Raw genomic sequence first — 14,226 nt, 5'->3', positions numbered from 1 at the left:
ATGTTGCCTGGATAGGACACATTCCACCTTATTTCACAGGCACTCAGTGTGTATTTTCATCCAAAGTGCTTTAGAAACACATAATTTGGTCAACTACCATGTCAACTGTGGAGAGACTATATCATTACTTTCATTTCAAAAGAGATGATACTCTTCCTTTGAAGTTACTGAACAAGATCTCCTGTCCCTTTGCCTCTCTGTGCAAGATTTCGGCAATCAATCTGACAGTCTGACACATTTCCGCCACTAGCCAATTTGCCCAGAAATTGCCTCCACTTAGCATGTTTTCCTCGTCCACCTCACCCACCAGGGCTGGTTGATCAGACAGGCTTCTGACCACGGGCAACGGTCATGGGCTTCTTCGTCCAGCAGCCGTATTTGGTCAGTTTGTCCCGAAACTCCTTGGTTTTCACCGCATAAATAATAGGATTGAGCGTTGGAGGTACAAGGAAGTAGAGGTTTCCAAGAATGGTGTGCACATGCGGTGGAATTCCCCTACCAAAGCGGTGAGTGAGGAAAGAGAACAGTGAGGGAGTATAAGAGATAAGCATGACACAGATGTGTGCGGTGCAGGTGTTCACTGCTTTGTGGTGGGCTTCCTTCGAAGAAAGTCGCAGGACAGCCCGGATGATAAGCACATAAGAGGAGGCAATGGCTGAGATGTCTAGCCCTGCAACCAACAAGGCCACCACCAGACCATATATTCAGTTGACTGTGGTATCCACACACACCATCTTCACCACAGCCATGTGCTCACAATAGGTGTTTGGGATGACATGATTTGCATGAAAAGGCATCTTCTGGAGAAGGACAGGCATGGGCAGAATGAAAAGGATGGCTCTCACTACACTCAGTATGCCAATGAGCCCAATGCGACTATTGGAAAGGATGGTGGCATAGCGTAGGGGCTCACAGATGGCCACATAGCGGTCAAAGGCCATGGTCATCAGGATGGCAGACTGCAAGGCAGATACGGAGTGGATGAAGAACAGCTGGACCAGGCAGCCCACAAAGCTGATCTCATTTTGGCCAAACCAGAAGATGCACAGCACCTTGGGAATGGTGGTAGTGGACATGCCCAGGTCTGTGAGGGCCAACATGCAGAGGAGAAGGAACATGGGCTTATGCAGGGAGCGCTCTGTGCAGATGACGAAGATGATGGTGCAGTTCCCAAGGATGGTGACGAAGTACATGGAAGAGAAGGGGATAGAGATCCATCTGTGTTTGTCCTCCATCCCAGGAATGCCTTGGAGAATGAGGAAAGGAGGATGACCCAGGGAGGCATTGCAAGCAGTCATGGGGACACCCTGGTGCAGTTCCTGAGAAGAACAATAAAAACTTTCATGAGCCTCAAACTGAAAAGAATCATGGGTTTCAAAGTAGAAAACAAAAGGGGGGAACGATAAGATACACAAAACTTGTTCTGAAATCAAGGCGATATATATTACAGATCATAGTCAAATATTATATGCCTCAGTATATAACATACTGTAGTATTCCAGTAATAATAATGTGGTCTTACAACATTAATATCTCATAGAATATATTCATTTTGAATATCTTTATTAAAGATGTGCTTAATTTTCACAAATAGACCATGTCATTAAGTTTATAACTAATATGTGAATATTTCAATGGGTATCCTCTTTAAGAATAGAACTTGAAGAATGTGAGACAAAAATGGATAGATATACCATGAAACATGACAGAATATTCAATACCACTCTCAGTAAACAGAAGATGAAACAGGTCAACAAAAGAGCTTTTCAGAAATACGATAGGTTAAATGCTTACAACAGAATTGTTCACCAAACCTTTAGGATACACATTTGTAGCACATAAGGGACTTGGAGGGTCCTCTGATGACAACTGTTCAATGAGTATCAAGAATGAGCAGGTGGCAGGCTTCTGGGCACTTGACACAAGGCTGCCAGAATGGGACTATGAAGCCCAGCTCACCAGGAATCACTCACCTGAATGTGAGGCAGCGTGTGGGAAGCTGGGCTCGGACAACTTCTTCAAACATGTGTGTCTGAGTGTGGACAGCTGTCTGTAGCTGTATGTACATGCACAACCATATGGCTCCTGGACCGCACACTCAGGGCCCTGCATATCCCAACCCCTCACTCTCAGGCACCCAGAAGACTTGGTGTGGCCATTTTAGTCACTTAAGGAATGGCCCTCTGGGTGCCCAGATTAGCTCTTTGCCACTCCCTCCTTCCCCAAACACACACAACAAGGCACCACTGCCATTGTGTGCAAACTTGACCCTGGAGGTTTCCCTGAGCTCCCAAGGAGATGGGGCTGGTCAACCCTAGGGGTTCTGGGCATGTTGCAGTCTTTGGCAATAATGGATGAGCCTCTAGAGAGAGGTTGAAGTTAAAGCTGAATCTGGAACTAAATTAGGACCTGGGAGCTTGTATCCCCAAAGTCCTCTTTCCCAAATGGTGTAGCTGTGGGAGCCCAGTCAGTCCTTACTCTTTGGCTGGGGTAGTCACGCTCCTGAAGGCATCAGAGGTACAGCCCCTGTTTTTGGACACCCTGATAAAATACTGTTATCAGCTCTAGTTCTGTTGATCCTTAGAGTCTTCCAGGGTTTTTTCTGTCTTTCCCAGGCCAATGACAAACGTAGACATCTCCCACAGTGTATTTATGCATACTCACCTCTCCTAAACAGCATCCGCTCAACTTCTGGGTCCAGATGTGGCAATATTTATTTATTATTAGTTCAGAGGAAGAAAGTTTGTAAAAAAAAAAAAAAAATTCTGCCATGTCCATTACAGGATGCACAACACCAAACATTGTCAAAATCACGCAAATTCACTTCAGGAGTGGAATTCAGAAGGCCAGATTCTAAACCATGATGTAGTGCAAATTCTGTTTACAAACAGGCCCTGTAGGGAGTCTCTGTTCTGAGTCAGGTGTCAGCAGGAGGGAAGCAGTGGCTGAGGGAGGGAGTAGCAGATGAAGGGTGTGGAACAATGGATACATCTAGAGAAGGAATCTCCAAGAAAAATAGGCAAGTATAGGTGCATCTGCTCATAGACACATCTGCACAGCTTCCCCCGCAGTAAGCTGGTTCTAGTACCGTGCCCAAATCCTGGGCTCAGTCCTTCTTTTCTCTCTGCCCCAGAGAGAGCCTGATGGATAATAATGACAGGTAGGAACCAGCAAGACTCCACTACTGTCTCAGTTTAACATTCATGATCCTGAGAACTCCCTGCATACAATTTCTAAAGGATCTTTTCTTTTAGCTTCTTTGCCCAAAGTTGTCTCAAGTGCTGTAGTATTGCCCGGAATCTCTGACCTCTCAGTCACAAGTTTTAAGCTTGCTCTTTGGATAATCACACTACTCAGGGAGAGTAATTCCCGTCTGATTTCTCCCCAGCTACTGTACCCTGACCATTAGCATCACGTTTGTCACATAGAGGGCAGATCATAAGAGCCAAATAAATGAATAAGGGAATGAATAAGCCCATAAATAAATTCTTCATATGAAGTAATTATTGTGTCCTAGTTTATGAGATCTTACGTGGCTTGTTTTCTTGTGTTTATAAAAACCAGAAGCACAACTATATTTGAAGGCTATGTCTTCTCCTTCAGTGAATTCATAAATCAGGGCCAATCCAATTTCAATGCTTCATTCTTCTTGGAATCTTGACGAAATGATTCTGAAATTCAACTGAGAATGGGGCCCTAGGTGGCTCAGTTGTTTGTGCCTCTAACTCTTGAATTTACTACATTCTAGGGGTTATGAGCTCGAACCCTATACTGGGCTCCACCGCAAAGCCTGCTTAGGATTCTCTCTCTGCCTCTAACTCTGCCTGTCCTGTCTGCCCATGCTCTCTCCCAAAATATATAAATAAATAAATAAATAACCTTGAAATGCAACTCGAAAAACAAACATCAAAGATAGTAATGATATAGATAGGAGCTCTTACCCTACTAGAAACTATAATGTATTACAAAATGGTTATACTTGAAACAATGAAGCTATGGTGTGGGTAGGCTGATTATTCGAGCAGAATAACATCAATACAGATGCCTAAGTATGTATGCCATATATTATATGATAGATAATGTATCTGAACAGTGGAGAAAAATAGATTGTAGATAATAAAATTATATTATATTATTAGAAATATAAAAATAAAAAAATCGGTATTTTTCATATAGCTCATGATGTTCTCATGTCTAGGTAGGTCAATATAGTGTTCTCTTCTTTTAATCTATGTTGGAAACGCAAAGGTGATAAAGGCTAATATAGCATGTATCCTATATTCACAATGTAGATTTTAAAAATGTTGCAAAAACAGTAAGTGCTTCCTGTATACTTTATTTGTGTGGCATTTCTTTTTCTTAGCCTTCAAAGATGAATTGTATCCTATAAGTCCCTCAACATTTAATATTTTTTATACATTTACCACATAAATGTGAATCCTAATTCAATGAGTATCGTGCCATACATTTTAAGGTCTTTATAAATGGGTTTATGGAATGCCAGCTTACAAACCTTGATTTTTCTCAACGTTGTAATTGTGAGATACACTCATGTGGATGCACGCATGCAGGTCTGGGGAAGTATTCCTTATTGCTATAAAAAGATATTTTTCACTACTCAATAGAGGTACTAAATGCACCCATATATTTTAATAAGTGGATACCACAGTTAATTAATGAAATTATTTGAATGAAGGTATTATACTTTCTTGAGTCGTCTTTGCTGAATACTTAGCTTTATGTATTATTTATAACACATTTACAATTATTTATAATTATAATGTTATTAATATTTTTATATAAAGCTGTCTTTCTGCTTTCTTGACTGGCTATATCAAGAAAGCAGAAAGACACTGGATGATAAAAATTTTAAAACATATGTGCCTTAGTGTGTTTTGTCATCTTTGAAGTATGAGCCCTGATATGACCAGTCAGGCCAGGAGCCACACAGGCGTGTGCTCCCGAACTCTCCAAGTGAGCATGCCATGGGAAGGTAAGTGGAAAGTCAGAGACCAGGGGCTCACAGGTGAGTGAAATCAGGGAAGGTTTCTGGGAGTGACCGGGCCATAGATGGAGTTTATGCCAATACCCAAGCAGAAAAGAGTGAGAGAGGCATCCTTCCCTGGAGCCATCTTGCCTTGAGAGATCCTTGTAGGTGAGGTGAGAGTCATCATTCCTACCTCACTGAAGTCCAGGCTCTGGGACTCAAACAGCCTCATTTTCAGAAGGGACATGAACATTAAGTTCATCTGATTGTCCTCTCCTCAAAAGAATTTTAGAATGTGGAAACACCTAGGACAACATCAAAAAAAATTCTATAGTCATTAAAAAGAATATTGTTTCTTCTATCCCCTCTTTACCTACAACTGTTTTATTAAAGACCAACGAATTTTGTGTGTTTTCTCAATTGCAATATGCATTTCTCATATCCTACTCGTTTATTACTTCATACTAATATTCACTGTAGCTATAAATTGTATCGGTAATGTTATGATGAGATTTAATTACTAACGAAATTACTATTTTCTTTGAAATTGAAGCCATAAAATAGATTTTGCACTAATATGAAATGGTCGCTAAGAACTAGTATTATTTAACAAAATGAACCAATAAAAAAGTATAATAACGTGTTCCCACTTGTGTAAATGGTAAAGTATAACTCTATGTTCCATAGAAGATGTGTGAAAGTGCCCATGGTATGTTAAGGCTGCATTTTTCTTAACTTCACTTAGTAACTAGCCAAAAATTAGAATATCCTACCACCAGATTTATAGTGGTCCCCAACTATAGCATCTATCCAGATGTGGTGACCAAATCCAGTTTTCAGGATTCTAAATTCCCTAAACCTCAGAATCTGGCTACATTAGAATGGGCTAGAATTTCATTTTTTTTCCCCTATCTGCCATTATTTATTTAATTTCCAAAACATTTCACATAAAAATACATTGAATAATTATAAATTATTGATGTAAGCCAGACATGATTTAGGTGCTTTACGTGTGGACAAATCTGTGATGTAGAATCTATCATGATTCTTATTTTCAAAACAATTCATGGTTGGATTTAACTGTCTACTTGCATTTCTTCTACTTTATTTTTAATTCTGTATAGTCAACATACAGTGCTATATTCATTTCAGGTGATTCAACAGTCCCATATATTACTCACTGCTCATCAAAATAAGTGTCTACCTTCACCTGCTTCACCCATCCCTCCACCCAAGACCCCTCTGGTAACCAAACACCAATTTGTTCTCTGTAGTTAAGAATCTGGTAAATGAATTCAGTAAGGTTGCAGGATACAAAATCAATGTACAGAAATCTGTTGCATTTCTATGGACTACTAATGAAGCAGCAGAAAAAGAATTTCAGAACACAATCCCATTTGCAGTTGCACCAAATATAATAAAATACCTAGGAATAAACTTAACCAAGGAGATGAGAGACCCATAGTCTAAAGACCATGAAACATTGGTGGAAGATTGAAGAGGACACCAAAAAAAAAAAAAAAAAAAAAAAAAAAGGAAAGACATTCCATGCTCAGAGATTGGAAGAACAATTATCCTTAGAGTTTCATAATGTTTGTGCTGTTTAAAATAATTTTTAAATAACCTTTTAGAACATCTAAATACAAAATAATTGGTTTTGCCCTGAATATTGGATGTAAGCAAATGGCAGACCATTCAAATGAAATGGGATTGAAGGAGACTTGATACAAATTGAAATCATCTTTTTTTCACCTGTCAACCATTGCTTAAACTTTCTCTCATCATTTGTATGCATGTAGCTCAGTAATCCAAAGTGGAACTTGCCAGAAATCAGACCACCTCTGAGACAGCTCTGCTACATGGGACTGGCATCCACAGCCCACAGTTCACAGCAAAATCTCCTGAAATGTGATAGAGATTCTTTCCACTGCAGTCAGCAGGGTTTTGCGAGACCTGCTTGACTTCACTTCTCTTTTTTATTAACTATTTGAATTAGTATTTAAATACTCAATTTCTGTCTTCTGTCCTGTATACATTTGAGAAAGTATCAAATCTGTAGCTTTTTTCCATTGACCTATGATACAAAAATGCTAAGAACGTCCTAGTAATCCCCAATATGGAAACAGGACTTTTTGTTCATTTATTTGTGCTTGTATTGAGCTTTATAAGCTTAAAGAAATTAATAAAAAAATAAAGTAATATCAGTCAAAAGCTGAAGTATTGACCACTGGAACAAGAGGCCCTTGGTGGCATATATTCAAAGTATCAATCCATATATATATATATATATATATATATATATATATATATATATATATATATATCTCCACATCTATATAAATGTCTAAATATCTGTGTATGTGTGTATAGACATCATTCCCACAGGATCGAGTATTGACCTGCATGATACAGTTACTGACATGTCAGACTCCAAGACCAAAGAACATGATATTTTAAAAACAGTCAGGCAAAATGCAACAAGAGACACCCAATAGATTGATAGCTTTGGTTTGCTAATGTGAACTCAATACAGCTAAGAAGTTGTAAAGATGCTAGCATATTCTTGGGTGTAGTGGTCTATTAAAGCAGCCAGCGACATGACTGAAGTTTCAGGAACGTAACTTCAACATAGTTGTACTTAAATAGAGACAGAAAAACTCACCTAATTTTCCATTTTAAACTCATTGTAGGTATGTTTGGAAAAAGTATATGCAGCTTCAAAGTATGGAATTGTGTGTCACACAAGCAGAAATGAACTATTTAAAAATACAAACTAGGCAAGATGGTAGAAGACTAGGGAACCTTGTTTCATCTGGTCCCTTGAATTTAGCTGGATATCTATCCAACCATTCTGAACAACCATGAATTCAGCTGGAGATGTAAGAAAATGTATCTGGAACTCTACAAGTAGAAGTGATTGGTTTTTGCAAGGTAGGAGCTGTGGAGATGTGAGTCTGTGGGGAGGTACCAGAAGATAAACAGAGGGGGGAGGGAGCCTCCATAAGCCAGCATGGAGCACAAAATCAGAACCCTTAGAAATCTGCTCCAGTGAGAGACATCCCTTTCTGAAAGGGGGATGAAAAGGGCAGAATCCTAGGTGGGTCAGTGTGATCTCAGGATCCCAGGAGTCACAGAAGGAATGGGCTGCCTGAGCTAGTAGAGTGCCCAAGCAGTGGATAGGGGAAACTAGTTACCGTCAGCAAGCCCAGGAGGGACTCAGCTTGGGTTGCTATAAATTGCAAGCTGGGCCAGTTAGGGGACCTCTCTCTGCCTCAAGCACCCTGAAAAGGGTTGGAATGTGTGGGTCATCTGCCATCCCCCAGGAGGTGCAAAATGGATGCACCCACAACTGGACAACAGCTCTCGGGGTGGCAGCCATGGAAAGGACAGTAGGGCAACACCCAGCAGTTCCCTAAGAGCAGCTGAGTGGGATACGCACAGGAGCTCGCAACTGCTCTCAGGCCCTGGGCACACAAAGGGCAGTGATGTGGGTCCCTGAGACTCCCCCCAGGAGGATTACTCTTATGCAACATAAGAGTCCATGGAGTTTGGCTCCCACAAAAGTGAAGACTGTTTGTCCCAGAGGGTTTATTGAAGAGGGGAACCGCGCCTTTCAGCTCTGGGGTCGATGATCAAGGCACGGCCATTTATATTCTCATCCTCTAAAAAGATGCAGAAAGCCTCCAGCAAAAAAAATCACATAGAGCATCAGCTTAAAATTAGCACATCCCCCTGGCAAGGAGTGGTGCAAATCCGCCCAAGCAAAGATACCTGGGAAGCAGCAAAGCAGCCCCTCCCCCAGAAGACAATCTGGAAGAATAGGCACAAACTAGGTTATGGATCCCACAAGACTGTAACACTCCAGCACCAGGGGATAATAGTTTATTCAGCTTGACGTATTTTCTCAAAATTCAGTTATCTTTCAGTCTAAAATTTTCTATTTCTTTTTTTTTTTACTATTCCCATTTCAACTAGTTTCTTATTTTACTAACTTATGTTTTTAAGATACTTTTAAACTTTTATTTTTTACCTCTACGTGTAATAGATATATGCTTCATTTTAGTCCTTTTTTTCATTCTTCGATTTTATTTTTGTAAATAGATAAGTTTTGCTTTCTTTGCAATTTTGGGAGGTACTATCTTCTAACTCACAGACCAAAATTCACTCAGGAACAAGTGGATCCCCCTGCTTTGTCCACCCTGCAAGACTATAGTCTCTCCCCCCAACAGTTTATTTTTTTCCTCCTTTGCTTGTTCTGTTTTGCTTTTTGATCACTTTTCTGTTTGGTTTCCAAACACTTCAGATTTGTCTAGGGTATATTTTCCTTGGATCAGGGTTGATATTTTGGACTCTGCTCACTTGCTCACCCATTCTTCTGTGGGCACAATGACTAGAAGGAGGAATTCACCACGAAAGAAAGAACTAGATGTAATGTTCTCTGCCACAGAGCTAAGCGATACGGATATAAGTAAGATTTCAGAAATGGAATTCAGGATAGCAGTTTTAAAGTTAAAAGCTGGGCTTGAAAAAAGCATAAAAGACAGTAGAGAATCTCTAAGAGCAGAAATGAGGTCTGATCAGGCCAAACTTAGAAATGTTATAATTGAGATGCAGTCTAAATTGGATACTCTAACAGCTAGGGTGAATGAGGCCGAAGAAAGAACAAGAGTTCTATCCCCAAAAACAAGAGTCCCAGGGTCTTTCCCTTGGCTTCCCAAGGGAATTCTACCAAACATTTAAAGAAGAAATAATACCTATTCTACTGAAGCTGTTTCAAAAGAAATAGAAATGGAATGAAAACTCCCAAACTCATTCTATGAGGCCAATATTACCTTGATTCCCAAACTCATTCTATGAGGCCAATATTACCTTGATTCCCAAACCAGGTAAAGACCCCATCAAAAAGGAGAGTTACAATCCAATATCTCTGGTGAATACTGATGCCAAAATCATCAACAAGATCCTAGCTGTAGGATCCAACAGCACATTAAAAGGACTATCCATCATGACCAGGTGGGATTTATCTTAGGATGCAAGGGTAGTTCAATGTTTACAAATCAGTGAGATAGAACACATTAATAAGAGAAGAGACAAGAACCATATGATCCTCTCAATAGATGCAGAAAAAGCATTTGACAAAATACAGCATCCTTTCTTGAATAAAATTCTTCACAGAGTAGGGAAAGAGGGAACATATCTCAATATCATAAAAGCCATCTATGAACAGCCCACAGAGAATATCATTCTCAATGGGGAAGAACCAAGAGGTTTTCCCCTAAGGTCAGAAACACGACAGGGATGCCCAGTCTCACCACTATTGCTCAGCATAGTCCTTGAAGTCCTACCTTCAGCAATCAAACAACAAAAAGAAAGAAAATGCATTCAAACTGGCAAAGAAGAAGTCAAACTCTCACTCTTTGAGGATGATATGACACTTTATGTGGAAAACCCATAAGACTCCACACCAAAATTGCTAGAACTCATACAGCAATTCAGCAATGGGGCAGGATACAAAATCAATACACAGAAATCAGTTGCATTTCTGTACATTAACAATGTGACTGACGAAAGAGAAATTAAGGAATCAAATCCATTTAAAATTGCACCAAAAACCATAAGATTCCTAGGAATCAACCTAAACAAAGAGGTAAATTATCTGTACTCTAAAAACTACAGAACACTTACGAAAGAAATTGAGGAAGACACAAAGAGATGGAAAAATATTCCATGCTCATGGATTGGAAGAATAAAAATTGTTAAAATCTCTACGCTACCCAAAATCTACCCATTCAATGCAATCCTTATCAAAATACCATCGATATTTTTCACGGTTGTGGAACAAACAATCCTAAAATTTGTATGGAACCAAAAAAGACCCCAAATAGGCAGGGGAATGTTGAAAAAGAAAATCAAAGCTGGCGGGATCTCAATGCCTGACTTCAAGCTGTATTACAAAGCTGTGGTCATCAAGACAGCATGGTACTGGCACAAAAACAGACACATAGATCAGTAGAATAGAATACAGAACCCAGAAATGGACCTTAAACTCTATGGTCAACTAGTCTTTGACAAAACAAGAAAGAATATCCAATGGAAAAAGGACAGTCTCTTCAATAAGTGGTGCTGGGGATATTAGACAGCTATGTACAGAAGAATGAAACCGAACCATTCTCTTACACCATACACAAAGATAAACTCAAGATGGATGAAAGACCTAAATGTGAGACAGATCCCTCAAAATCCTAGAGGAGAACACAGGCAATAACCTCTTAGACCTCAGCTGTAGCAACTTCTCGCAAGACATGTCTCTAAAGGCAAGGGACACAAAAGCAAATATGAACTTTTGGGACTTCAACAAGGTAAAATGCTTCTGCACAGAAAAGGAAACAGTCAACAAAACTAAAGGCAGCCTATAGAATGGAAGGAGATATTTGCAAATGACAGAGAAAGAGCTGGTATCCACGATCTGTAAGGAACCAATCAAACTCAACACTCAAAAAACAAATAATCCAGTCAAGGAATGGGCAGAAAATACGAACAGACACTTCTCCAAAGAAGATACAAATGGCCAACAGACATATGAAAAAACATTCCACATCACTAGTTATCAGGGAAATACAAATAAAAACCACAATGAGATACCACCTTACACCCATCAGAATGGCTAAAATTAACAAGACAGAACAACAGACGTTGGTGAGGATGTGGAGAACGGGGAATGCTCTTACACTCTTGGTGGGAATGCAAGCTAGTCTAGCCATTCTGGAAAACAGTATGGAAGTTCCTCAAGAAGTTAAAAATAGAGCTACCCTACAACCCAGCATTTGTACTACTGGGTATTTACCCCAAAGATACATACGTAGTGAAAAGAAGGGGCACCTGCACCCCAATATTCATAGCAGCATGTCCACAATAGCCAAATTGTGGAAGGATCCGAGATGTCCTTCAACATATGAATGGATAAAGAAGATGTGGTCCATATATACAATGGAATATTGCTCAGCCATCAGAAAGGATGAATAGCTACCATTTACATCAATGTAGATGGAACTGGAGGGTATTATGCTAACTGAAATAAGTCAATCAGAGAAAGACAATTATACGGTTTCACTCCTATGTAGAATATAAGGAATAGCACAAAGGGTCATAGGGAAAGGGAGGGAAACTGGATGGGAAGAAATTAGAGATGGAGACAAACCATGAGAGACTTCTGACTCTGGGAAACAAACGGTGCGTTGAGGAAGGAGAGTTGGGTGGGGAGATGGAATAACTGGGTGATGGGCATTAAAGAGAGCACATGATGTGATGAGCACTGGGTGTTATGCACAACTGATCAATCACTGACCACTACATTAGAAATTAAAGATGTACTGTATGTCAGCTAACTGAATATAAATTTAAAAAGTACAAAGTAAACAAGCTCACAAAGCTACATTGGACACTTCAGATAAGAATGAAGAAAATGACCAAGGTTCCCACAAATGCCCACGTTCCTGCACACCCACGGAAGGCACTCAGGAGAGCCTGGTAGTGGTGCTTTCACCTCCATCAAAATAGAGCATGAGCTCACTATGGCCAAGTTCACAACGAAGGAAAACGTAGAAAGCACTACAGGAAAAGGAGCCCTGCAGCGAGAGAAGAAGCATGGTCTTTCTCAGAAGTCCCGGACAGTGAGGGGGGACAGGGTGACCAAAGGAGGGGCTCTGCCAGCTTCATCTGTCTCTATTCCTGGGTCGTTTCATGACATTTGTGTCGGAGGAGACTGCTCATGAGTAGGAAAGTGTGATTTACCAAAGAAACAAAGTAGAAACATCCAGAAATAAATGAACCAAAACAAAAACAAAAACAAAGAATATGACTGACAACTGGCCCACGTCAAGGGGCAGGAAAGCTAACTCGTAACTGGGAACAGCAGAGAAAGAAAATCAAAATCAAAACAAAACAAAAAAACAACTGCGAGTAAAAGATCAAAGCTAAGTAAGTGTCTGGGAATATGGATGGGAGAGTCAGCATTGTGAGAAAGGGAACTATATCCAGATAATTGTATTTATGCATTAATATTTTAATATGCAAGGCAATTACGAGTACACATAGCACATGTCTAAGTGATTGACTTTGCGAAGTGACATCACGTGGAAGTAGATGGACAATTTTATATCCTATAGTGTATCCTACCACATTCGATTGCCTTTCCGAGTGCAGGTATTATTTTAACAGCAACAACGGAAATTGGGAGAGCAAGCATAAACAACATTCTTATTTCATTCTGTGTGAAAAAGAAAACTTGGAGAAAAATAAGGATTGAGGAGAAGCATGCACATCATTAGACACTCTTTTTCAGAGCTCTTTAAAATATTTTTAAGGATTATTTTTAGGGAATATCTGCTCAGGTTGCCTGAGTTAGCTGTAACTGTGGAAACTGAGTTATCATAATAAAGATAGATGATCTTATTACTAAAAGTTAGAAAATTCAGATAATAATTCTGTTGGATGGGCTCAAGATGTGAGCTCCCTGTTAATCTCAAAGTCAATCCTCAGGCTTCATGTGAGGCCTCAAGCGTGTGAACTGTTTCAGGAGATAAGCCCCATGTCACTTCCTAATGCCCTTGGTCCCACTTCCTCTTCAGCCACTGGTGCTGTGACCAGTTCCGGGCAGGTGCAACCAGATAGTGGACATCAGGTCACACCTGGTGCCTGGAGCTCCTTGGCATGGGACTTCTCCAACTCCATGGCATGGGACAGCCCAGCCAAGAGCTCTGCAGTCATGCCTATACAACCCCGAATTACTGGGGTTGAGAGCAGAGGAGCCCTGAGCTCCACAGGAGCCACTGGGTAAAACCCTCTCAGCTCTTGGGGATGACAGTTCTGAAATGCATTTCCTAAGACTCTGCAGCTGGTCCTGGCAGAGCTGGACACCAGGCCTCACTAGTCCTGTGCCACTGGATAAAAATTCCCTGTATTGGCTTTTCCTCTTCGGGTTTCACTCCACCTATTTTGCACACCCGACCCCTGTGATCACTTTTCTAAATAACACCCCCGTATTCAAGCTTTTGTCTTAGGCCCTGCTTTCTGGCACACCCAGCATATGCTCCCCAGTGGTGAAAACTCCAGGGCTTCTGCCCCAAGACCTCAGACTCCAGTGAGAGGTGTTGCCTCCCTCAGAGTTCATAAGAAAGACGTTATTATAAAACCATTAAATAATCATTCATAGAAATATTATAATTTACTTATTTCGTAGT

The 14,226-nt window shown here is 40.3% G+C and overlaps 1 protein-coding gene across 1 annotated transcript; it reads right to left on the bottom strand.

The window, feature by feature from the left end:
* Positions 1–320: 320 nt before the first annotated feature.
* LOC103680099 (olfactory receptor 52E4-like) lies at positions 321–13,753 on the bottom strand. The gene is given in 3 exon segments (XM_008709637.2): positions 321–1,319; positions 5,181–5,263; positions 13,675–13,753. Coding segments are annotated over 3 exon segments (1,161 nt in total).
* Positions 13,754–14,226: the final 473 nt, after the last annotated feature.

Source organism: Ursus maritimus, unplaced genomic scaffold, assembly GCF_017311325.1.
Source record: "Ursus maritimus isolate PB19 unplaced genomic scaffold, ASM1731132v1 scaffold_16, whole genome shotgun sequence".
NCBI classification, from domain to species: Eukaryota; Metazoa; Chordata; class Mammalia; order Carnivora; family Ursidae; genus Ursus; species Ursus maritimus.
Note: the sequence above shows the minus strand (reverse complement) of the source record. Positions and strands in the feature narration are given on the sequence as shown.